Genomic DNA, 27,844 nt, shown 5'->3' on the forward strand with positions numbered 1-27,844 from the left:
TATTTCCCTAAAACTCAAATTTATATGTGTACAAGTAGTAAAAAGTGTAGTAGAAACTCGGCGATACATGTCACAGGAATAAAATGAAAAAGAAAAATTGTGTTTTGCTCAAGGGTGATCTCTCCAAAAACAAATCTGATGGTTAACAGACTTATTATATCTTCCTAGATTCTCCGAAAGGCATTCGACGCATTGTTGATTGACACTCAGATACGATAATACGAAGTATCTTCTCGGACATGTGGTCGCTCAACGGTTTTTAATCTAGGTAATACCGGCCAGAGAATATTGAACTGCAACGACAGTACCATAGAGGATGCCTACTTTATGTTCTCAGCAAACATGAAACATTTATCTGATATGATCAATAAGACTCTTACATTGATCAGTGAGAACTTTTTAGTCTCCGGAAATGTATAAGCCTAGATGGCTGTATGAGAATGCAAGATGACCTAAATAGTATTTCTACTTATTGTAGTGCATGGCAGCTCTCTATAGGCTAGACACATCCGATATTTACGACAGGCTGCACAACGATTCTACTGTCAACAATAAACATCTCGTGTACGGACCGCAAAGACAAGATCAGAGAAATCAGGGCTCGTACGGAACCACATAGACAGTGCTTCATTCGTGATTGGATCAGGAAAGGGAATGACTAGAAGTGATGCAAGGTACCCATCGTCATGCACCGTATGATTGCTTGCTGATTGTGAATGTAGAAATGTCGATCAAGAAAGAAATCGACAGTAGGCCTATCCGATTAAGAGTTTAACAGTTAACTCCAGGAGTCTGTCACATAGTGCCAGATGCCAGATGGTAACCATACGAAACGATATGAAATGGAATAAACCCCTGAAATCAATCACAAGGAATGCAAATGGTAGTTCTCCGTGGGTTAAACGGATGGATTGTTTGGTTTAAACGGATAGATTGTTTGGTGTAGACCAGACAGCGTGGTCACCGGTCTCATCGGATTAGGGAAGAAAGGGGAAGGAAGTCGGCCGTGCTCTTTCAAAGGAATCATCCCAATGTTTGCCTCGAGCGATTTAGGGAATTCACAGAAAACCTAACTGAGGATGACCTGACGCGGGATTGAATCGTCGTCCTCCCGAATGCGGGGTTAAATGGAAGCCTGAGTAAGTGTGGTGCATCTGTAAAGCAAAACCGTTTATAACACGCTACTGCGACCTGTTCTAGACACCTTATCCACTGTTTAGGTCCTCACCAAGTAAGTCTGAGGAAACTGTAACGACGATGCTCAGAAGGATAAACGGAAATCGTTGGAAGAAATGCCCCATTATATCACGAATCCCTACTGATTATATTTTGAGAATAGACGTTCGGGGTAGGTTTGCCTCAATAGTAGATCTCTAGAACAGATCGTGAAACTAGAACCGGTAAAGAACCAGATAGAAAGCAGCTAATTTTCCATATGTGAATGATACGTATACTGAATGAAGGTACCTGTCGTACATGGGTTTACAGAGTTGCTTAACTGCCGTTCTTTCACGATCATTTTCTGCCGAAAATATTCACGGGACGAAATTCTGTCACAAACATTTTTACTGGTAGCAGATAGGGAATCATACTGCCGAGGTCGACACCTCGAATTTTTCTACGACCACTTTTATTAGATCTGTATATTGCTAAGTCGGTTTCATCATCTGGAAAGGTTATGGCCATTTTTTGCGATGCAATTACTGACAAACTTGCAAAGGGTAAAACAACAGCTGGCAAACACTACGCACGTTTTCTGGACAAATCTGATGAAACAAAAATGAAATGTAGCCTAAATTGCAAAAGAATGAAATATTCATTCATCAGGAAAAGGGACATGCTCAAAACAAGTACATTGTCATTTTAAAGTTCAGGGAGTAGAAATAAAAGCTTTGAGATTTGTCGATGACACTAATTCTCTCAAAGACCGCAAAGCACATAGAAGAGCAGTTGAATGGAATGGGTAGTGTCATTGATAACAGGATATAAGAAGAACACTAACAAAAGTAAAACAAGGTTAATGGAATGTAATGGAGTTAAATCAGGCAACGCTGAGGGAAGCAGATTAGGAAATAAGATAATAAAAGTAATACATAAGTTTTGCTACTTGGACAACAAAATAATTCATGACAGACGAAATGGAGACGATATAAAATGCAGACTGTCTATAGCAAGAAGAGCATTTCTGGAAAAGAGGAATTTGTTAACATATAATATACCGGGTGATCAAAAAGTCAGTATAAATTTGAAAACTGAAGAAATCACGGAATAATGTAGATAGAGAGGTACAAATTGACACACAGGCTTGGAATAACATGGAGTTTTATTAGAACCAAAAAAATACAAAAGTTCAAAAAACTTCCGACAGATGGCGCTTCATCTGATTAGAATACCAATAATTAGCATAACAAAGTAAGACAAAGCAAAGATGGTGTTCTTTACAGGAAATGCTCATTATGTCCACTATCATTCCTGAAAAAAAAAGCTGTAGTCGAGGAATAATTTTGTGAACAGCACTGTAAAGTATGTCCGGAGTTATGGTGAGGCCTTGGCGTCGGATGTTGTCTTTCAGCATCCCTAGAGATGTCGGTCGATCACGATACACTTGTGACTTCAGGTAACCCCATAGCCAATAATCGCACGGGCTGAGGTCTGGGGACCAGGGAGGCCAAGTGTGACGAAAGTGGCGGCTAAGCACACGATCACCACCAAACGACGCGCGCAAAGATCTTTCACGCGTCTAGCAATATGGGGTGGAGCGCCATCCTGCATAAACGTCGTACGTCCCAGCAGGTGTTTATCAGCCAGGCTGGGGATGATGCTATTCTGTAACATATCGGCGTACCTCTCACCCGTCACGGTAGCAGTTACAAAACCAGAATCACGCATTTCTTCGAAGAAAAAAGGCCCGATAACGGTAGATGTGGAAAATTCAACCCATACGTGACTTTCTCGTCGTGCAGTGGAGATTCCACGACAGTTCTAGGATTTTCGGTAGCCCAAATTCTGCAGTTGTGGGCGTTGACAGACCCTCGGAGCGTGAAATGAGCTTCGTCGGTCCACAACACGTTACTCAACCAATCGTCATCTTCCGCAATCTTTTGAAACGCCCACACCGCAAATGCCCTCCGTTTCACTAAATCGCCAGGTAATAGTTCATGATGCCGATGGATTTTGTACGGATACATCGGAGGGTACGCCTCAGTGCCAACCAAACAGTAGTGTATACATTCGGGAGGACGACGGTTCAATCCCGTCTCCGGCCATCCTGATTTAGGTTTTCCGTGATTTCCCTAAATCGTTTCAGGCAAATGCCGGGATGGTTCCTTTGAAAGGGCACGGCCGATTTCCTTCCCAATCCTTCCCTAACCCGAGCTTGCGCTCCGTCTCTAATGACCTCGTTGTCGACGGGACGTTAAACACTAACAACCACCACCACAGTAGTGTATGCAAAGCCGGTGCGACGTGCGACTGCACGAGCGCTGACTTCTCCGTGCATAGACAAACCCGCTACAGTCTCCATTTCTTCCTGAACTGTCTCAGCAGCATTATGCATTGTGCTCAGTCGGCCACTACGGGGCTATCGTCTAAACAACCTGTGGCTTCGAACTTCGAAATCATCCTCGCCACAGCTGCATTTGTCAACGGACCTTAACCCGTTCGAATCCCCTTCCTATGGCGATAGGATCGTAACGCTGAACTAGCACATTCCCCATTCTGATAATACAGCTTCACTAAGAGCGCCTTTTCAGGTAAGGTCAACATGCTGCGACTGCTGGCGCATCTTATTCTCTCTCTCATTACAGCTCCTTTTATACACGATTTTCATGTGCAGTCACTGACGTTTTGCTGTCCAGCGCCATCTGTCGGACATTTTGTGAACATACGGAATAGGTTCTCAGCTTTGTGAGCTCGGAGACTTCTTGTGGCGAGCAGTAATCTGCCAATGTTTGCTGACGACGCTGTAACGTACTGGAAAGTATCTTCGTTGAGTGACCATAAGGGGTACAGGAGACTTACACACAATTTCTATTTAGTGCGATACATGACAGAATACTCTCAATGCAGAAAAATGTAAGTTAATGCAGATAATCAGGATAAACAATCCCGCAATGTTCAAACAGAGTATTGGCGGCGTGCAGCTTGCCAGAGTCACTTCGATTGAACATCAAGGAGTACGTTGCAAAGAGATGTGAAATGAAACGAGCACGTTAAGTCGGTAGTAGGGAAGGAGAATGGTCAACTTACGTTTATTGGGAGAATTAAAGAATGAGATCGACACAATTCACACGCGTGTTGCTAGATTTGCCGGCCGGATGGCCGAGCGGTTCTAGGCGCTACAGTCTGGAACCGTGCGACAGCTACGGTAGCAGGTTCGAATCCTGCCTCGGGCATGGATGTGTGTGATGTCCTTAGGTTGGTTAGGTTTAAGTAGTTATAAGTTCTAGGGGACTGATGACCTCAGAAGTTAAGTCCCATAGTGCTCAGAGCAATCTGAACAATTTGAGCTGCTAGGTTTGTTAAGCGTAAAATCGATCAGCACGCGACTATTGCAGAAATGTTTCGTGAATTCAAAGGGAAATCCCTGAAGGGGAGAGGTAGTTCATATCGCGAAACAGTACTGAGAAAATTTAGAGACCTAGGATTTTCTGCTGACTGCAGAATGATTCTGCTGCCGCCAACGTACATTTTGCCTAATTTATAATCAAGTTTTCTTTAACATTTTCACTGTATATTCTTTCGAGGGTAGTTCGTGATCATCTTTGTTTTCGGGACCTCATCGAATGATGCCATTACACCGAGGCCTGCCTTACCGACTTACATAATATTATTTTTAGCTTTGACCACATGTATCCTGCGTTCATCAGATTTGAAGTAAATTTTCTCGATTTGTCTTTTAAACAGAGTATTAGTGGACGTCTTATCACTTCTGTCAAACGCAAATACTCTACTAGTCTTGGTGATAAAGTTTGTTTTTCATGATTATTGGTGCCATAATAGCATAATGGACGTTATATCATGTCTGTTATATGATACCAGCTTCAAGCCACTGCTTTGACTTGTTTTGTTTGGCAATCCACTATTTTAAAAATTCGTGTAAATTACTGTCCTCCATATTCAGTTTCCACTTGCCTTGCATTATTATTGCGCTACATGTACCAACATCGAAAACAACATTTCAGTAGCATCGATGCCATCTGTTTGATATGAAGTGACGGACCTACGTGTCGCCCTCCGTAACATTTCGGTACACGAAAATTGTTAAAACAATGTTAAGAACCTTTTCTCTCTCGTTTGTGGTCAGCATGCAATAAATGCGCCAATCTCGTGTAGATGTTTCTCATAGTTATTATTATTCACGTAAAATGCATGTTACTTTTTCGTCGGAAATGCCTGTGACGTCGGTTATTTCATACTTCTGTAATCGCCAGTCGTGTAGTTGCAAATGGGGTACTTTCTCACTGTTTTAATATGGAGCCGAAATTATGGGACGTCCTTCACCCATATCATTTTCAGCTGATGTACGTGCAGGCTTTAATTCATCTTTCAATTTCTTCATTCTTAAATGTAAAAGAACTGACTTTCACAAATCTTCAACCATGGGTAAATTTGTATTGGTGATAAGCAGTGAAAAAGAAAAAAAAAGTTTCTTAAGGCATGTTATGTAAGATTAAATTTTTACAGCTTTAAAAAGCCTGGTAAACTGAACTATCCTGCTGATCTAGTTGCCACTTGATTTTTCTTTTTAGGTGGCGTGTACCAACATCGAAATTAAAATTTCGTTGATATCGGCTCCGTCGGTGTGCAGGCGAGAAGTGCTGCTTCCTTCGTGCGTAATTCATGCCGTATTGTCTTCGTTGTTGCTATACCTTAAATTGTCATTGCCTATTTAGGATTTCACACAGCGTAGTGCACATTTATGGTCAGTTATTTCATATCATTATCAAGAAGAAAACCTACGTAAATCGTGTACATGAAGCCAAAGAAGCAGGTACCTTGAGAGTTTCATTTCACTAAGGCAAGGATTTTTGAGTAAATGGCCTGTGGGTGCAGCATAAACGCAAACCGAGCACGTCGGTGCTGAGTTGGTATTAATTGGGGGCGGGCGTATATATGTGCGTATTAATTGTGGGTGGTGCGACAGCGGTAGTGAACTATTAGAGTGCCGGGCGCGGTCGGGGGCATTAGGCTGCGCTGCGGGGAGCCTCAAACAAACCCGCCGCAGCCAAAGCCGCCACAAATAATGCGGCACGCCGGGTGCACACCCACGTGCTGTAGCGGGATTCCACAGTTGCCTGCCACTCCAACACTTCTGCTCTCCACGTCTTATATTAATATGCTTTCGCAGTTCTGCAGTGTCTAGATCCTTTGGCAGAAGGCTGTTACAATTCAAAATTTGCCAGTCTGACTTTATTTTTATAGTATGTGAAACCACCCTGTCCTTGTCTGTGACAAATGTACAAGTAACAGCATAACATCTACCACGCCTTGATATTAAAAATTTGAATTTTTAGTTCCGTTCCATTGTGTTCTTGCAGTTAAGTCGAGACCAAGTTTTTGGACGTAAATATGCTTGATGACATTGTAACTGATGACGGCAAAGGACTTGGGAAATCTGTTGAAAGGAATTGATTGTATGAAAATACATTAAAAGTTAATATTAACAAATGAGGGGCTGAAGGTACAAGTGGTACAGGTGCTAGCTGAAGCAAACTGACTAAATTGACTGCCAAAGTTAAATGGCTATTTATAAATTGTGTAGCTATCGAAACGCCCGTTTTTTAAATTTTATAATGGTCAGTTAGACAGTGTATAGCTATAGGTACGGTTCGAGATTGTAGTGCTTTTAAATTATATTCTATAATGTATTAAAACTGCTTATACTGCTAGGGCCCTAAAACTTTTTAGATTAAAACAGGTAGAAGTGCAAAAACATTTTCTTTATTGTGCTTTATTCTGAAGATTTTTTGGCGCATTTGATACTAATAGTGCAATACATGTTCATTATAAAACTGGAATATGCGTGTAAGTAATGCAGAATAAGTGTAACACGCCGAGAAACAATAGGTAAATAGCAAATAAAATAAAAATAACAAAACGAAAATATATTGGCATGGTTCGAACACATACTGTACGAGAGATTATTCATATTCTCTAAAATCCACTGACAGTCGGTGCCTTAATATAGCTTCAGATTCATTTCCTTCTGTGGTATTTCTTGAAGATTACCCTTCTTGGGCAAACACTCTTGCTGTACCATCGCGTAGTGCATTTTTCAACCTACCTTGTCCCTTTCTTGGACCATATCCTCTTCTTTTTCTACTCCCCCTTCTTTCATCCATGATAACTGCCGTCTGCAAATGGGATATATTGGTATGACTTATCATAAATTGGAGGGATGTAGATTTTTCCACTTCTTATATTTTTGGTCATCTTGATGCAAAAGCTGCAGAAGAGGTATTGATGGGCGATCCGTATTGTGCCTCCTAAAATCCATTTAAATAAACTCAGAATTACATTTTAGTGAATATCTAAACTACAAGTTAGAGGATTTTCTCTGCTCCTTCCGATTCTACTAATGTTCATCCATAGTATTTTGTTTCCTTGTGTCTTTAACGACTTTTTCCTTTGCTATGGCATCCATAGCTTTAATTCAATGAAAGTTTTCTGTTTCATTTGCACTACTGTAAACTTTAGGATGACTTTCTTGCCTGGGGGAGCAAGTACATATAAAAGTGTTTATTTGCATTATTATATTCCAATAACGTATGACCATGTTGGAGGAACTTGTGTCAATACGCTGATTTTTCCCCAAGATGTACAACCATTATTTCAAAACAGGCCCTATTTAAACATCCATTAAACAACATTCTAAGTAATCTTTTTAGCATATTCGTCTTTTGCTGCGAGGAGATGCACTTTTTGCTGCGAGTAGATCCACACTTTACCTTAACAAATGTGTGCTTGGACCATTTTCCTGTGAAATGCCACTTGTACTTTCAGCCTCTCAAATAGAAAACAAGGGTAATGGAATGTATTCAAATTAAATAGAGTGAAGCTAGGAAATTACACTGTGTGACCACCGCCTATGTTCGACGTCGACTTGCAATAACCACTTACAGACGGCAGGTGGCAATGCTAGCAGTGGCGTGTATATAAAGTGTGTAGAGGGACACGGAAAACAGTGCAGTCGTTGTCGTGATTCAGAAACAGAACGATTTATCTTTCACCCAAAAGGACATGATCATTGGCTTTTGGGCTGAGAATGGAAGCATTTCCGAAGAGGCTAATTTTGTAGACTGTTCGTGTGCCATCGTTGTTAAATTACGTTGCGGAGATGAATACTGGTGAAAAGACATGGAACTGTAGATCTGCAGGGCACCCAGTGTTTCTTCAACCACCATTCAGCGAACGTGGCTGCGTGTGGACCTCCGCAGCAGGTGACTGGTTCATGCGCCCATGTTGACTATTGTTCATCGGCTACGAAGTTTGGAGTTCGCACGCCAGTACCGCAACTGGACTTGCAATGAGTGGCGACAGGTGGACCTTTTCAGATAAATCATGTTTTATACTCCATCAGAGAGATAGCCGTTGACGTGTACCGTGTGAAACGTCTGAAAGCAGACACCCCACAACACTCTTCGGACGGAGGAGGGAGCGTTATGATCTGGGGAATATTTTCGTGGCGCGATCTCGTCGGTCTAGAAGGCACAGCGACCATGTCCACTCCTACATGCAGTTTGTGTTTCCTCGACACGATGGCATTTATCAGCAGGACAATTCAGCTCGCAGTGTACGTGTGTGGTTCGGAGAGAATCAAGAGTAGTTTGCTCTACTGCCCCGTCCACCAAAGTCCCTGGATTTAAACCCAATCTAGAATCTGTCTAACCAGCTCGATTGGGCTGTTCGTGCTATGGATCCTCAGCTGCGAAACCTAACGCAGCTGGCCACGGCGCTGTAGTCGGCATCGCTCAAACATCCCTAGCCGGTACCTTCCATAACCATATTGAGGCTCTTCCTGCAGTGATCAGCGCTGCGTCTGTGATTGTTCAGGCTTTTTACAGGTGGTCACATTAATGTGACTGAATAGTGTATATTACTAAATGAGACACTAAGACTAAGAAGTTTTGTTATTTCGGCAGCAAAATAACTGACGATGGCCACAGTAGTGACAGTTTAAATTGTAGGCTGGTAATAGCAAAATAGGCGTTTCTTAAAAACAGAAATTTGTAAGCATCGAATGGAAATTTAACAGTTATAAAACCTTTTCTTGAAGGTATTGGTGTAGTGTATGGTCTCATACGGACGATAAACAATTTATTCGAAAAGTGGTGCTTAGTGCTACATACGAATTCTGAAGATTAGATGGCTATATCAGGCAACCAATGAAGTTCTAAATCCAATCAAGGAGACGTTACACTAATGTCAGAAGTAGACTAAAAAAAGCATTGGTTGAGAGGACAGATCACTACGAGTCAAAAACTATTTAACCTTTTAGTGGACGGAAGAGCGGTGGTAAAAACTGTAGAGGGAGGCTAAGGCTTGACTACAATAAACCGGTTGAGATTTATGTTCTTTGCTGTAGTTAGCAGAGATGAGACTTGCGCAGGAGAGACCAGCATGAAGAGCTGCGTCAGACCAGTCTTCGAATTGAACGCAACAATGACAACAACATAGGGGCGAAATATATTACTAAAAAATAGAACTGTAGTCCCCGTCGTTCTGGTACTAACGAGGTCTCGCGACTAGGCGCAACGTGTCGAACAACTAGAAATTGTCAATTATTTACAAATTGCACGAAGATGACCACAACGTTTCTTCCACCTCGGCTGCTTCTCGCGTTATCCTCTGGTCGTGGTGTTCGCTCTTACAGATTTGCATTATTAGGCAATATTTTTTATAATTTTGTAGCTGCATGCCCTCCTGTCGTTACAATTGTCAGATAAACTCAACGGAGGCACGTTGTCTGTGCCACCTGTCAGTGAATCCTGTGGTATCGTATTTTAACTGCTTGCGATTCGTGTTTTATGACGTGGTGACTGACGACCAGCCCGGCATTTGTCGAAGCGAACGTGGGCACATTGAGCTGGCTGGTGTAGCACACCAACGGTCGTTGATTCGGCGCGCGGATTCGATCCGGCCTGACTCACCTCCCTGTCTCTTACGGCAGCGCATGATGCTGCACGAGCTGGTTACAACTTCGATTCGGATATTCTTCCGAAAGAAGACTAAACAACGTGTTCGCATCTAGTATGCCATTGACGATGTGCACAATTTTGCTGTTAGGCAGTAATTGATACTACACTGTAAATATACCGAGATACTCCATCTACGAAAATTTCGCCGCTCAAGTTGCAGTGAAGTAGATAAAGAGGTTAGCAACGAAGCTGACAGAATTTTTTTCTGTGGGAGGGTTTCGCTTTATAACGCTGTTGGAAAAAAACCTGTGAACGACAAAACACTTCTACAAAGTGAGCGTAAATGCAACATTAGATGTTTACGGTAGAATAAGGCATTGAATTTCAAACGGCCATTAGATTATTTAGGGAAGACGTCGAATGGCACACATTATTGTTGTTATAGTCCCAGTCTAATGCTTGGTTTGGTAAAAACTCTTTCTGCTAGTCTATGTTGACGCCTCTTCAATTTTGCGTAGTTACTACAAACATCATTCTGCTGAATCTACTTACTTTAGTCAAACCTTGGTATCTCTCTGCAATTTTTACTCCAACACTCGCCTCCATTACCTGGTTAACGATTCGCTGGAGCCTTGAGTCGTCCTGTCAAATTGTACATTCTAGTTGCGCCATAAAACCCTCTTGTCCCCAATTCGATGCAGTACCTTTTCATTCGTTGTCCAGTCTACATTTGTAATCTGCAGCATTCTACTGTAGCATCACAGTTAAAAACGTTCTATTCCCTTCTTCTCTGTGCAGTATATCGTCCACGTTTCACTCGCTTATAGGGCTACAATCCAGAGATACTTTCTGAAAAGACTTCCTAACACTCAAATATGTTTTCGATGTTAACAAATTTCTCTTTTTCGGGAAAGCTTTTCCTGCTATTGCCATCTTGCATTTTATATCGTCTTTACTTCGGTTATCGTCAGTTATTTTGCAGCCAAAATAGCAAGACTGGTCCACTACTCTCAGGTCATTTCCTAATTTAAATCCCTCAGTTCCACCTGATTTATTGCAGCTACATTGTTTTATTTTTCTAGATATTCGTCTTCTAACCTCTTTTTAAAACACTAACCATACCGTTCAACTGATATTCCAAGTCTCTTAGCCGCCTCTGTTAGGATTACAATGGCAACAAGCCTCGAAGATAAGAGAAATTACACCTCGTACGGAGGCATATATACAGTCGTTTTCCCCTCTCTGTGTTTGTGAGTCGAACAGGAAGGGAAATGAATGGTGGTGTTACAGGGTACCCTCCACCATACATCATACGTGAATTACGAAGTATGTATGTGGATGCAGATGAAACTTTGTTTTTATTTCTCCTCCAACTTTGAAAAAGAATTAAAGTTTCTCCTTTCTTTCCTTTGTTGTTAGCTCTGTATTCACATGAAATGAGACGGCGTACAGGCTAAAACAGTGTTTCACTTCTCAGCTACTACTTCCTTTTCATGTCCTTCGACTCGTATAGGTGCAGTCGATTTTCATAACAAGTCGTAGATAAATTCGCTGTAGCACCAGAACTAAGAAGAGTGTATTCTTGTCAAAATTTGTTACGTAAATTACACCGTCAATAAATGCTGACAACGGTAGAGCGTGCATGATGTATAGTCAAACTAAAAATGCCGATCGACGCTTTGTTGTTCGTAGACGCTCAGCGCGCGACTTTATTTTATTTTTAACAGTACCAGAGCGAACTCTGTTGCTATCTCTGTCTCCTTTTCGGACATAAACACGACGCTGCTACAACTGCTAAGACTAGTTTGCATTGTCAGATGGTATTAACCTGGCTTGTCGGCACTGTTACACTGAAATTTTAGAAGCAGAACGTAATTAGAGACAAAACATTTGCGGCTAATGCGTTTGAGGTAAGCTGCCGAAATACATAGATGTGGAGTAGGGTGTAGCGATCTATCGAGTAGCATTTGTTTGCTTGTAAGTAATGAGATCGCCGAAGTTCCGCGCGAGTGCTCGGATCTGTTGCGCGGGATGTCGGAGCTGAGGCCAATCTCTCGAAGAATTTCACTCCTTTGTCAAAGAGTGAGCGTTTTTACTCTGAGGTTTATATCGCAGATAAAATCTTGTGATGCTCTCCCCGGTAGCAGTATCGCTACGCTTGTCGGTTCAGCCAATGCAAATGCTTCTCAAAAGCCATAACGGTTTTAGCATACAGTTCTCTTAGACACGTGAACGTGTTCTAAACATTTCCTGTAGTAATAATTTTTATAGGGCCTATGACATTCCATGTTAACAGCTTCTCAAATAAACAACAACTGCAATTAATACTCCAGGCCGTGACAGTCTTTGTTTGTCAGATTTCGTGTTTGGACAGCCACGCCCATCAGTCTGTTTCGATAATAGCGCCAGTGCGGTAGATGCTTTACGCCATCCGTGTATCTTCAGATAAACTGGGTGTTGTGGTCGGACGTATCGAATCCACATGGCTATTGAAAGATGCCACACAAACGACAGGATTCCGGACTTTGAAGGTTGAATATTCTATACAGTGAGCCATATGGCTATGCATTATACCGCAGGTGGTACTAGAGATTTGGAGTAAACGATTATGGTAAATGGGACGCCCGAAGGGAGTTTCAATTGTCTGTGAAGTGTTTCAACGCAAAGGGAAAATTACGTGTGTATTGGTAGGAGGGGGGAGGTGGAAGGAATCTCTGAACGGTGTGTCTGAATTGTATTGTGTCTCTGCTTTGCTAATGACAGATGTTATTTAATTTACATGTTATATACGTTCTTTGCAAATAAAGTTGTATGTTACTTGACGTTAAAAATTGCTTTCTGATTGTTTCCACACATCTTCTGGGGCAAAGCGACACGAACGGGAACTTCTGGAATCTGTGGGACGTTTACGATACTTGGAGAGGAATTATACATCGATTCCGAGCGACTGCAAGGCGGAATTTCTTCACGCGCAAAATACAATGCACTCTCTCAGCTAATTCATATACGGATTGAGACCTCTGCTTATTTGCATTCATTACTGACATATATCAACTTACTGCTAGCTGTTGGAATGATATTTGAGTAGAGCGTAGAATAAAATTTTCATTACGTAGCAACTGCATATCTGTTCTCTAGCGAGAAAGTTTAATATTAACGCTTGTTAAGTGGTGCACCTGTTAGCAACGCTACAATTACGGCGAAACATGAGCATGAGTATATCTATGTTATAACGTAAACGAGGAACGCAGCGTTCCAACGCTACACGCTTCATCAATCAAATAAATTCGTTTGACGACTCTACACCAAAAATTGAGATAGAATACGGAAGCAGTCGATTGCAGGAAATTTTGCCTAGTTTAGTGACCTTTGATGACGCTATCCAAGTTCGACGATCTAAAATAAGAAGCTGTTGTTTTGGCATGTGAAGAGCATTCCAACTCTGCTAAGCTGGCGATCCTGAAGGCAAAATACATTATTGAGGATAGACTTTCAGACGCCACCCCCGATAGGACGAGTTCTGGTTTCTAAACATTCGTGCAGTCACAGTTTTCGACTTCTACTGATCAAGTTAGTGCCATTGTCCGGTGGCATTGAGCAAAGGACTTGTTTCTGAGAACAGTTCGAATTGTGTACCGATGCAGACTCGAACTTCTCAACAGTCAACAAGCACTTATTTCTTCGAGGCTACCTGGAAGGGGAATCCAAGAGTTTGGTACCAGGCGTTTCTGTCACTGCAACTCTTTCTGAACAAGCCAAGAAAATTTTATCTAAACGTCATGGTTATAGAAATAGAATTACCCAGGTGCATCTTCATTATCTGGAAGACGTTACAGGAGTAACCCCACCTATTGGGGAAACCTCGGAGAATTCAGGGAAATAATGGTCGGCTCAACCAAAAGATGCTTCCGAAAAGTACTCCAACGCTCCAGTATGGAGGCAGAAGAACCACAGAGGGTGCTAGTGAACACTGAAGCCGCCGTGAACTCGAGGCCCATCTATGAAATTGAAATAGCAATTCTCACTCCAGCATGCTTCCTCGTGGGGGGGGGGGGGAGAGAGAGAGAGTTACAAAATTGCAAACAGGGCCCGAGCTACCAATCGTAACAGACTAGATGAGAGAGTTCAGATTAAGTCTGAAAACCGAAGATGATTTCAGTAATCGTTGGCCTAAGGAAAAGCTCATGATATTGTGCAACTTCCACCTATTCAGACGCCCAAATGGAGGATCGGTGAGGATCCGACTCGGCAACGACGTCCTACTGCAAGAAGTAGTTATCCCCTGGCACATGTGGAAGAAGGCAAGAGTGCAGGAGCTGAAAGAAGGCAGAATAGTCTCACTCACAGCCATCCTTATAACTGCCGATGGAAGGCACCTCACCAGGCTAGACCAGCTGGTCCTACCCTTGGAGGTAACCAGGGTGGTGAAGATGTAGGGAATTTGAAAACGACGTTTCTGAATTGTGTTCTATCTCTGCCAGGTGGCCCTTGCTGCGGCTGGGTGGCGCCCATGGGGAGGGCCCTTGTCGGAGTGGGTGGCACCAGGCTGATGACATGCAATGAAACATGGCACATCTTCTCTTGCTGGTGACCTGCCATCAGCAGTCTCTAAGCGTTCGAGAGCTCACTTCAATGCACAGAAGTATGAACCAAAATCGTTCCCCTCCCTGGCCACACCTTGGGAGGAACGAAAGGTTAAGGATGGCAGCGAGACTTATTCGCCCCATTTCCTAGTTTGTACGAGAGCTGATGGGGAGTCTTTCATGATGACACGTTCTCAGTTCTTTGTCAAGCGTTTAGAGGACAAGTCTCGTGAGGTGGAGGGCTTGTCCAAAATGCGCTCACGGGCAGTTTTGATAAAAACAGCATCCTCTCTCCAGTCAAGAGCATTACTCGCTTGTGTCAGGTTGGGGGATGTTTCTGTTACCATCACGCCCCATAAGAGCTTAAATATGGTCCAGGGCATTATATTCCACAGGGACCTTCTTTTGCAGTCTGTCTTCCCACTGTAATTCCAGCCTCACGTGTCAAGATTGCGGATGCCCGTCACACCCCAATTTTCCATGTGTCCTGCCTCTCATCTGTGTCAACACCTTGCTCGCTAGACTGCAAGATTTTCCAGAAAAAGAGGAAAGTATAGTACCCTGGACCGACTGACCTACACTGAGGCAAAAAGGAAATTTGAAAGGCTCCATTCAATGTGCATGAGTACGTCTTATGCTGCTGCTATAACTGCAGTTCATCCCCATCCGTTGCACCAATTCTGGTCGGCTTTCTTTGCCGTAATACTGCACCTGCCCCTTGATGGTGGGAGGGGGGGAGGGGAGCGCGCTTCCCTTCCTTGTTGCTCTTGCACCACCTATTTCGGGAGCAACACTCCTCCAACCATCGGGAACGTTCGTTTCCACTTCTAAGCCAGAGAAGTGTACCGCTTCTTTGGCCCTTCTCGCTCGGAAGGGGTCCCTTGGGAAGGATGATGCCCACCAGTGCCTAAAGTGTGCAGAAGCAGCTGGTCGTAGGGCTTCACTATCCTCCTCAGTCCCAGAGACTTAATCCGTGAAGCCCTTCCAGCGTGAGAAACCAATGGAACGACGAGAAAAGTCAAAAAAGAAGACGCCGTAGACTCAGGGAATTGCGGTGGACACCCCCACCACCACCGCTACCTACCAGCTCTGCGTCTGAGGATGAGGTGGAGATTCTGGCGTCCCCCGACGGCCTCAATCTCGCTTCTACCTCCGACGCAATGGTTCTACATTCAGGCTTTCCTTCGGTGGCGGTAGATAACCCAGTGGCGTAATCTGCCTCCTCGGTCCCTTCATGGCTTTTTCGGCTGTAGACAGTGTCGTTCTTCGATGAAATTGCAGCTGTTTTTTCCACCACATTGCTGAGCTCCGACAGCTTATCAGCCTTCACCCATTTTTTCTGCATTGCTCTCCAGGGAGCTTGTTTTCCGGCGATGCGAACCCCCGCCCTCCGTGGCTGTTGGGCTTATTATTATTAAGAATCGGCAGCTTATGAGAGGGTATCTGGTGGAGTCTGCGTCTACATCCTTAACTCTCATTACAGCGAGTGTGTCCCTCTTCAAACACCTTTAGAGGCTGTTGCTGTACGCCTCAGGCTGTTACTGTCTGCAGTCTCTATCTTCCACAGGATGGTTATGTCCCACAGCATGTATTGGCTGCGCTGATAGGCCAACTGCCGCCACCTTTTCTGTTACTGGGAGACTTTAATGCCCATAACCCTTTGTAGGTTGGATTGGTGGCAACAGGCCGAGGCACTGTCATTGAGCAAGTGTTGGCGCAGCTCTACCTTTCTCTTTTAATTAATTGTGCCTCCACACATTTTAGTGTGGCGCATGGCACATACTCAACCATTGACCTTTCAGTCTGCACCCTTCTACCGTTTGACCAATGGAGTGTGCATGACGACCTGTGCGGTAGTGACCACTTTCTGATCTTACTGTCACTGCTACAGTGTCCCTCTTCTGGGCGCCTCCCCAAATGGGCTTTGAATAAGGCTGACTGGGACTCGTTCGCCTCCATTGCCATTATTGAGCCTCTTTTTCATGACATCATTGATGTGGTGGTTGACATGAGAACCAGCGACATCGTTTCTGCAGCGAAATCTGCAATTCCCTGTTCTTCTGGGCCCCCTCGGCGGAAGACTGTACCTTGGTGGTCACTGGAGATCCCTGAGGCGATTCGAGATCGCAGACGGGCCCTCCAATAACATAAGTGGCACCCATCACTGGAACACCTTATTATCTTTAAGTAGCTCCATGCCCGAGCCTGATGCCTTGTTCGCCTATTTAAGCAGGAGTGCTGGGAAAGATATGTGTCTACCATTGGCATCCACACCGCTCCATTGCAGGTTTGGGCCAAGATTAGGCAACTCTATGGATATCCGACCCCCGTCAGTGTACCCGGGCTTTCCCTGAATGGAGCAGTCTGTACTGAATCACACATGATTGCAGAACTCTTATTAGCCAGGCATTATGCTCAGAGTTTTGCTTTTATGAATTACCTGCTGGCCTTCCACTCCCTGAAAGAGCGGTTGGAACATCGGAGTCTTTCGTTCCATATATGCCACCCTGAATCATACAATGTTCAATTCAGTGAGTGGGAATTCCAAAGTGCTCTAGCCGCTTGCCTTGATATGGCCCCGGGCCAGGTCGCATCCACTATCAGATGCTCAAACACCTCTTGGTGGACTGCCAGTGACACCTAGCCCTTTTCAACCATATCTGGGTTGAGGGTGAGTTGTCGTCTCAGTGGCGGGAAAGCATTATCATACCAGTGTTGAAGCCTGGCAAGAACCAACTGAGGGTGGACAGCTACCACCCCATTAGCCTCACCATCGTTCTGTGCAAGTTGCTCGAACGCATGGTGAGCATGAGGTTGAGTTGGCTACTTGAGTCTCGGGGCTTTCTGGTACCATCTCAGGGTGGGTTCCATAAAGGTCGCTCTGCCACCGATTATCTGGTCTGCCTGAAGTCTGCCAGCTGTATGGCCTTTGCCCGCCATCAGCATCTTTTTTGACATGAGGGAGGCATATGATACTACATGGCGACATCACATCCTCACCACACTTCATGGGTGGGGTCTTACGGGTCCGCTCCCGATTTTTATTCATAATTTTCTGTTGATTCGTTCCTTCCATGTGCAAGTTGGTCCCTCCCATAGTTCTTCCCGAGTCCAGGAGAATGGGGTCCCACAAGGCTCTGTCTTCAGGGTCTGTTTTTAGTTGCTATGAGTGGGCTAGCTGCAGCTGTAGGAACGTCCATATCAGCTTCTTTGTATGCTGATGACTTTTGCGTGTACTATAGCTCTACTGGCATTGCGGTTGCTGAATGGCAACTACAGGGTGCTATCCACAGGGTGCACTCTTGGGACATCAAAAACGGCTTACAGTTCTTAGCCGCCAAGACTTGCATCATGCATTTCTGCCAGCATCACACTGTTCACCCTAAGCTGCGGCTTTATCTTGATGGTGAACCTCTTGCCATGGTGGAGACGCTTCTGTTTTTTGGGCTTGTGTTTTGATACCTGATTGGCTTGGCTCCCTCATATTCGGCAGTTTAAAAGAACACTCTTAATTGCTTGAGTCACCAACAACTACTGGCCGCGTATGCTGCACATGTTTGTAGCTTGCCTGGGCATCGAAATTCCTGTCTCCTGTTCCCCAACTCGGTCGTCAATCTTCCAGAACGGCGGCCTCAGTTCAGGGTGTACGTTCGCGTCCGGGCTCTTCTCTCTGGGCTTGAGTTTTCCCCTCTCCCACCTCTTTTCAGGGCCCATATACGTATACCCCCACTGTGTATTCCCTGCCCATGCCTTCAGCTGGATTTGGCACAGGGCCCGCAGGACTCAGTCCCACCTGAGGTCCTCCACTGCCGCTTTCTTTCCATCCTTGCCGCGTTTCACTTCTCTTACGTGGTTTATACCGACGGTTCGATGGTAGCTGGTCTAGTTGGTTATGCTATTACTCTTGGGTATCATTCTGAGCAACGCTCACTGCCGGCTGGCTTCAGTGTTTCCACTGCAGAGTTCGTAGCCATCTCTCGCGCCCTAGAGTATATCCACTCCTGCTCAGGTGAGTCCTTCGTCATCTGTAGTGTATTCCCTGAGCGGTCTACGAGCTATCGACCAGCCATCTCATCTGGTGATGGCTATCCAGGAGTCTAACCATACTCTTGCCTGTTACGGCCGCTTCGTGGATTTGTGTGGACCCCGGGTCATGTCGGCATCCCGGGTAATGATTGTGTTGAGAGGCTGGCGAAACAAGGTATCAGTGAACTGGCCCTGGAGATTGGCCTTCCGGAATGTGACCTCCTGTCAGTATTGTGGCAGAAAGTCCTTGGTACCTGGGGTGAAGAATGGTGCATCGTGCCTTCACCCAACAAACTTTGGGTTATCAAGGAGACTACAGGTGTGTGGCACTCCTCCATGCGAGCCTCTCGCATGGACTCAGTTGTTCTCTGCCGGCTACGCATTGGCCATACCCGGCTGACGAACGGTCTATGTCGCTGTGGATCAGCGTTGACATTGGTCCACATATTGTCGCTGTGGATCAGCGTTGACATTTGTCCACATGTTGTTGGACTGTCCGCTTTTAACTGCGCTCAGGCAGACGTTTGCGCTGCCTGATACGTCCCCTGCACTTATAACGGATGACTGTGCAATGGCAGGCTTAGTTTTGAGTTTTTTCGTGCAGGGGGCTTTTTTCGCTAAATCTGAGGGTTTGTCTCTTTTTTGTGTCGAGTCTGGCGTTTGGCCTACGATTTTAGATTGGAATTTTTTGCGTGTCTCTTGGTGGTTGGCTTTTCCTTTTTTTCCCATGGTTGACCAACCACTGTAACACTCTGTGTGCTTGAAATTCCTCTTTTCTGGTCTTTGACTGTGTCTTTCTTGTTATGTGTTGTCCTCTCCGTTGCATGTTTTTTATTTCTTGTGCATGTTTCATGGTCGTGGGAAAAGGGACCGATGTAGTCTGGTCCCTTCAACTTCCACAAACCAACCAACCAACCAATCAACGAACGAATAGGGCCTATCTGGTAGTAGGTCCGTTCTGCTGTTCGTCTACTTTAGAATTTAATATAATCAAGGCATAAATATTGAGTCAGTAGACGCTGTCCGCCATGAAGAGATTAGTGTATTCACCAGGATCAGCATTATACTAAACTCTTGCACTGAGGCTGATTTACCCCCAGTTACAATCCAGCGTCACCACCTTATTGTGCGCCAGACGTTCAGATTTTTTCTTGAAAAAATTGTCCCACTGGTTAGTAGAAGGACCGAGAGTTGTTTTAGGTTTGCTGAAGGGGGCTACACTTCTATACAGGCTGACTCGGCTGCTTCTACCGCTTTATGCAAACCGTAATGTCGTATGTGGCCTTCAAAAAAGCACGCGAATGTTTTCGTATTCTCTCGCTCGTCACGCGCAAGCCATTAGCGCTACAGAAAAAAATTAACAGGACCTGTATTGTAGGAGATTGAATGTAGGTAAGAAAATTTCGTACCGGGGTACGTTTTCCATAGGAGCCGAAGTTTTCAAGTTATTCAAACACAGTCACACACCCACACTCAGTCCGCAGCTCGTGGTCTAGTGGCTAGTGTAGCTGCCTCTGGATCACGCGGTCCCGGGTTCGATTCCCTGCCGGATCGGGGTTTTCTCCGCCCGGGGACTGGGTTCTTGTGTTGTCCTCATCATCATTCGGGTAGTGGAGAAACTGGATAACGGAAAGATTGGAACTTGTATCCGGACGCTGGTGACCACGATGTTGAGCGCCCCACAAATCAAAATCTTTGTCATCATCATCCTGATTTAAGCAACTCCTCACCAGAATCTGTCATATGTCCTTTAATCATTGGAAGCGTGAGTGGCTGGACTGGCAAAAAAATGCCAGAGAAGGCTATCTAAAAACACTGCCTCAAAAACAAATACGAAAAGTTATTTCTTAATACAATATTATCAAATTATGATGAGTTTGGTGACATAGAATGTGTAAGAAAGTATTTGTTATGATATTGTGAGCTTCATTTTATTACGTAAATACATAATCATAGATTATGTTACAATTGATCTGAGGTAAACATCAAACTTTAGATTTTACTGGGCTTAGACCGGAAGTTCTGCTAATGAAAAGTATCCGCTTTTAAAATAATTGCATTCGGCTTTTGCAAATATTTTTTATGGGTTCTCTGTATGTTTGATCAATTTTTCCGTCAAATTTATGTAGACACACACAACTACTTCTTTTTGGTGATATTCCATTTTGCGCAGTCTTCGGCTTTAGGCAAGTAACTGCAAAATGTGCCATGGCTTCTTGACTATTCTTTCTGGCATGTGGTTTACTGGTTACTGACTATGTTGTCTATATAAGGACATAGCATTTCTTGTCCTAATTGTTTGAGGAGAGTTCTCCTTTTGTAAGATTTCCCTTCCTAGTAGTTGGGATGTTGCTGTGAAAATACACACGGAGTAATTATGGATACTACATCCATTATATTTGCCCATAAGTCAAAAGTTGTCTCCTTGACTTTCTTCTACAATAAATTCGTGTTTCAGTTTTATTCAATAATAAAACTGTCTTCGACTTCGTTTTATTTCCTTCATCTACTGTGGCACTCTAGTCCAGAGAAATGGGCAGTCTGAAACTTTTTTCCTTGTTGGCCACATAACCTGTCTCCAAAACCATATAATGAGGACAAAACTTCACTTGTCTTGGAAGTCTTATCTTTCGATGGAATTTCGTTTTTGTTTTGTCTCAAAGTTCCCATTGCTGTGATCGTTTCCTGCAACAACACTTAAAGTTGGGAAACACTTCGGGAAAAATTGTCCATTGTGATACATGTTAAGGTGTCTCCCAACGTCTTTGTTAGTCTCTTTATTCTACTAGGAGCAACAGTAGTCTATTTCCATGATCAGGGCCCAAAAAAGGGATTATTTCCTCACATATGCCAATCTTTTTATTGATAAAATAGTCCCCTGCTTTCTAAAAGTGGCAGTTACAAGATCTGCTACTGGTTCATGTAGACTTTTCATGATATCAAATACTCGAATTATGATGCATGGTGGCGGTGTTTCACTCCACTGATTTTGATCACAACCAATAAAGAAATCAGCTCTTGTATAGTCTTTCTTCTCTGGAATGTTAGAAGGACGGATTCATTACCCTGGGGACCATCAGTATCTGGATAATTGTATTCTTGCTGATGAAAACGAGCTTCACCTTCTAGCCATTCAGAAATTGTTGATTCAAAATTCCAATCACTTGTGCTGATTCCAGATGACGTTACTTTGGTTATAATGGAAAATATGTAATCCGCCCTGTAAGTAAAGGATAGAACTATCGTGCATAGTTATTCTGTGCATGAAGTTAAACATATGATGAACATCAACAGTTTTGGCGTAAAGAGATACGTACTTACTTTCCAAATATATACTCAAATGTAGCTTTTCAACAGTGAGTGTAGGTGTGCCAAACTATTAAGTGATGCCTGTAATCTTTCCATCATAAAGTGCCATTTCGACTAAAGAGAAATAAAATGTCTGAAACATGATTTGTTCGCTAAGGGGTCTGAAAGGTCCCTGCTGTGTATTACACGTATAGCATTTAAAAATTAATAAATAAATAATGTATACATCTGTAAACAGTTTTTAAGGAACTCCGTTGATAAAGAAGGCTAACTGGGTCCAAAAGACCCACGTTATGCATTGAAGGGTTAAACAAAGCACCTCAAGTTCATCAAAGTTTTTAAAACACTGATCAGTATTAATTGCATCTTCTGAGATTATCATTCCTATCCATCCTTCCACTGTATCCTTACCCAGTTTGTAACCGAGTCGCGGAGGACGCCTCATAACGTCATCAGTGTGTGTTCTTTAAGCCATTTTCAACACGCAGTCACCATTAGCACGTCTGAAAACGTATGCACACTTACTCGCTGCACCGTACTCTGACATGCACCAACACACCTCTGCGTATGTGGACTGCTGCCAGCGGCACCGTGCGACGATCGCAGGTCAAATGCACCGCATAATCAAACCCCGAGGTGATTTAAACACGCAAACCGGCCACCAGCGCGTTGTTTCACCATGTATCATCATTATCCTTAATTTATGAGCATGAGTGTAGAAGCGTTTCGTCCTTATATAGACGCGCGCTAGAATATTATGTGATTTTGATTATTTCAATATTATTTGAAATTTCGCTAGGTCAAATATTCCTTTCTAAATAGCTATAATAATTACTATCAGACTTTGTTTGTCAAATTACCGATATGAGCAGTAGCTATGAAAGTATACAGGTCCAAGTAATGCTTGCACTACGGCAAATCATGACTTACAGGCATGCCATTGATATTGATTATTAAAATATGGATATTAAAAATTACGTAATTCTTAATTATGGCAATTACATTTTTGTTATTGGTGTCGTTGGGTTGAGAAAATGTAGTCCATCGATAGTATGTTAACATTTCCCAGAAATTTATAGAGGTTTGGTTACTATATGAGCTGAAAGTTCGGGCTGGTTGAAATCTTTAATTAATTCGATCTCATAAATTTATTAGGTTTAGCTAAAATAAACACGTCTTTTAAGTGAGCAAAATTTGGCCTACAGTCTACAGATAATCTGCTTTTCTGTATCTGTTTGTTAGCTCACTAGGTGGATGCGTTGTAGTTCGACAACTTTGAAATACAATAACTTTTGAAATACATCATTTCCAGCAAAACTAATTAAAGCAAAAAGTTCAGAACAGGGAAAATTAATTTACATTAGTTGGTAAATTCATGTGATGTGTGCTCAGGTAACATTTTATCATTAAAATTTTCGTGAAGAGTAACAGCAAGAAAAGAAGTTAGTGTAGATCCTAGATATTATAATTAGGAGTGTAAAAGACAAAGTAGGATGGTGGCGGGCCCCACCTGTTTTGTCACAACACGTACCGCAATAATGATATGTATAATTACACTTTCCGTAGCATGGGTATCTGCTTCATCACTATAGTACAGTGCAGGTAACCCAAGTCCGCCTATTTCAGTCTGTAAAAAAATAGAGTCCCACAGTTACAACCTTTTTACTTAAGTCAGGCGTACTCAGTGGATGGTTTGAAGGAACAATAGCCCTTAACTCTTGAGACGGACTTGACAGATTGTTCCCAGGCATGCTTAATCTCGGCTGACGGATTTTTGCGGTATTCTACTGCCTGTCGTCAATGACTTCAGGTGGCTGAATTTTGTCAATCATTGCCAGCATACTCAGTCTCCAGAGATTAGTCTGTATCGCCAAAACTGAGTGAACTATAGTGAAAGGAAGCACGATACCACAAAGAGAGATACAGAAGTGGTGACGACAGCATTTCACAGTACACGCTAAAGCAATAATACCGTGGAAAATTCACTGTATACTCAAGCTACTTATTGTGATGCCTGCGATCGTTGGAGTTCAGACATGGAAAAATGTTGCAAAAATAAAATTTACACCAAACCGTTTTCATTAATTTCAGTAGTTACCATCCGTAAAAGTATCACTGTAGATCTATTACGATGTTGCCTTTTTCGTGTTGGGGTGCTATCGATCAACAATTCTTGAAGGCAAACAATAACTTGCCTATATACTCGTATGTCGAACGTCTTTCGGATACCTGAACATACAGAATCTATCTATTGACCGGCAACTATAATTATTTTTAGGATAACAGGGTGGTTGTAATTGAACTATCGCTGTACTTGAGCCAGTGTTGACGGAAAACTATTTACCGAATGGATATCCAACCTTGTAGGAATGATGTTCATACAGTGCGTTGTAGGATTTGCACTGTTAGCAGTGTTAGTGTCCTGACTTCCCGTTAGGCGTCAGTACTGGTTCGGCGATATAGGGTTGAAACACAAGCATCAGTGTGCATTATAGTTGCAGACAGCCAACATGGTTTTGGGCAAGGCGTAAAGGGCGTTACTCGTAAATATGTTGTATCAAAACAACAGCAAACCTGTGTGATTTCTGGCTATTGGATTACCTGAAAAACAAGGTTTAGTAACAGGACACGTAACAAATTTTGGAAGTTGAAAATGAGCATAGCGAGCGAGGTAGCCAACATACCACCTAAGATGTTTTGGGTAGTAGTAAATCAATCTCTAGTGCGGTTCGTGGCTGCCGTTGATGCAGATGGTCGTCGCATTGAGCATGTAACGTAAACATAGTAAGCAGTTAACAAAACGTTACGCTCTCATGTGGAAATTAAAGTGCTTTACTTTCAATGGGTCGCACGCTATTTCTCCTCCTCTTGTCGTTACAAATGTTCCCACAAAATTTTGTTGTCATACGATCACTTGTTTTTCATGGGGGCCCTATCAAATAGCGAAAGTTTAATAATAGCCACCTTTTATATTATGTAAAAAACGGGCACGGCAAGGTGTGTGTGTGTGTGTGTGTGTGTGTGTGTGTGTGTGTGTGTGTGTGTGTGTGTGAGAGAGAGAGAGGGGGGGGGGGGGACTTTTCACATGAGTGATGATTTTAAACTTGGAGAGAAGCTGTTTTACTCCCAGAATATTCTAAAATCCCACAGTACACACGATTTAGATGTAGTGGTTTATAATTTTGCGCATTTGTTCTGTTCACCGTCCTAATAAACAGGAGTAATTTGCGTTCTAGTCACTTGGGAGATTTTTGCTGTGATTCACGATAATGCCTCGTATACTCGTACATTTCCGCAGCATAATCGGCCTGGTGCTGCACCATCCAGACATCTGATTCAGGAATGAGAGACGCTGCGCTGTCCTAAAATCCGGGAGAAATGTACACTTCATCGCTCGCGGATAAGTGCCCCCTTGACGTTGACAGTCGCGGATTGGCACGATGTGTAAGCACTGAACTCACATGTGAGAACAGCGAGGTTACAATGTGCGTTCGGTTACCCTGTTCAAGGCCATCCGTGCTTTCCGTACATTATTTCAGATGGTGTATAAATGATTTGGTTTTTTTAATCATGCAATCTTATGAGTATGAATTGAAGGAAAGACATAAAACGGCCGCTAGTGGGCATTGAATTAAATCTATGGAGAAAGTTGAAAATTTGTGCCGGTCCAAGACTCGAACCCAGATTTACCGCTTCTCATTAGCGGTTGCCGTAAGGAGAAACGACGGGGTGACGGTCGAAATAACGGAATTCGAATGTGTATACATTGAAGAATTCTTCCTCAAAATATTATGCGCGAACTCCAAAAAGTAACGATTCTGTGAGCGCTTGAAGCGGAGCATGCATAGCACGCCTCGGTGTTAGAGAACTGGTTGTCACAAGTTGTTATCGATGAAATCACCCGAATTTATATCGATTTGAGTAAACCCGATTTACTGGAGCGTTGTTTGGGCGGTTTTACTCGAAATGTGAACGAAAGTTTCAATAGTCTCATTTGGAGATACGCTCTAAACTTAACATCCAGCCGAAGCGAAATTGTTAACATTGCTTGAAATTTGGCCTTATGACTACTCATTGTAGGTCATACTGCTTTAATGCTCGTAGCAAATGCCCTTCAAATCAAAATCGGCGATGAAATGCTTGTATTCTGTGAAGATACAGACGCCAGCGACTATGCGCTGAGCGAGGAAAAGGGCTCTGAGGACGAAAATGAGTGCTTATCAGGTTAAAGTAGCTGAAAGCGGATATCAAATAGGCAGGACGGTAGTTATAATGGACCAGGCATCGATGATAACCCGTACGTTTCAAGGTTTGTCCCTTTTTTTAACATGGTAAATACTTGTCAAACTTGAAATGCATTTTTCTCAAAACCCTGTTTTTTGGCGTGGTTGTCGTCGCCCACGCTACAATTTTCATACGATTTTAATGATTTTTGGTCTCCCTTGAAGCAAACTGATTTCTCTCAACCTCGTAATAGCCGTTAAAATGTCGATATTTAGTTGTTTTTTTCGCCTAAAAAAACTGGCCCAAAAATGGCCATTTTTCAAATATCTATAGTTTCACCACTTTCTTTTGTAAATCCGCACGATGAACTATAATTAGGTCTGTAAGGATCAGGGTGATATGTTAATTTCATGTTTCATATAACCATAACCGGAGTTCAGCGACAACCGTCGGTCTACCTCCTTTCAGAGTTGCCTCGGGAAAATCCCAATTACACAGTGAAGATATTAATATTTTTCAATAAAAAGATACCAGAAAACTTGAATGTATGCTTTATTCATTGCAGCATACCCCATTTGTCTACTAAATTTCAGTACAGAGGAAGAAAACCTGGATTTGAGCAACGTTTTCGTCCATCACGCTGTTGTTCCCTCTTAAAGATTTCGGCTATTTGGCCACAGTCCTTGAACGACGCAATTTTCCAACTTACACTACTGACGTAGTGTCCCCGCCTATTAAGCCTCTATATTTCGCAGCATTCGCTGATTTTCGTAGGGGTTCAAAAAAAATGTTCAAATGTGTGTGAAATCTTATGGGACTTAATTGCCAAGGTAATCAGTCCCTAAGCATACACACTACTTAACCTAAATTATCCTAAGGACACACACACACACACACACACACACACACACACACACACACACACACACACACACACACAAGGGAGGACTCGAACCTCCGCCGGGGTCAGTGGCACAGTCCGTGACGGCAGCGTCTTAAGAGTTCAAGCGGATGTTTTCTATTCACATAAGGCTGAAAGTTTAAACAAATGGTATGTGTTCTTTCGGACAATCCAGCAAGTTGGAAATTGGTGTCGGTCAGGGACCGTGTTCGGATAGTCGAAGCGATTAAGGCAACCGCTCGTGAGAAGCAGTAAATCCAGGTTCGATTCCCGGTCCGGCACAAATTTTCAACTTTCCCCACTTATTTAATTCATTGCCCACTAGCAGCCGTTGCCTGTCTTTCCTTCGATTCATTTAATTTGAATTACGGGATTGACGCTTTGGAGATGCCCCACCCTTGCGCAGCTGTGCCAGGTGTGTCATGGGTCGGTACTACTGTTTGCAGGACGTGGCTTCCCGCGGCTTGGACCTGACGCTGGTGGACTGGGTGGTGCAGCTGTCGCCACCGCAGTCAGTGTCGCACTACGCGCACCGAGTGGGCCGCTCCGCTCGCGTCGGCGCCCACGGCTCTGCTTTGCTCTTCCTCGTCGATTCGGAACTCGAGTTTGTCGAGAAACTCCACGAAGCTCGCATCAGGTAAGTTCCGACACAACTCTAGTTT

General features: G+C 43.4%; 1 protein-coding gene across 1 annotated transcript in view; it reads left to right on the plus strand.

Annotated features, from left to right (window-relative positions):
- Positions 1–27,844, plus strand: part of LOC126298713 (probable ATP-dependent RNA helicase DDX31) — a 255,676-nt gene that overhangs the window by 73,583 nt on the left and 154,249 nt on the right. The window contains exon 8 of the mRNA XM_049990136.1: positions 27,629–27,819. Within this exon, the coding sequence (XP_049846093.1) occupies positions 27,629–27,819 (191 nt within the window). The remainder of the gene's footprint in view (positions 1–27,628; positions 27,820–27,844) is intronic.

Source organism: Schistocerca gregaria, chromosome X, assembly GCF_023897955.1.
Source record: "Schistocerca gregaria isolate iqSchGreg1 chromosome X, iqSchGreg1.2, whole genome shotgun sequence".
Lineage (NCBI taxonomy): Eukaryota > Metazoa > Arthropoda > Insecta > Orthoptera > Acrididae > Schistocerca > Schistocerca gregaria.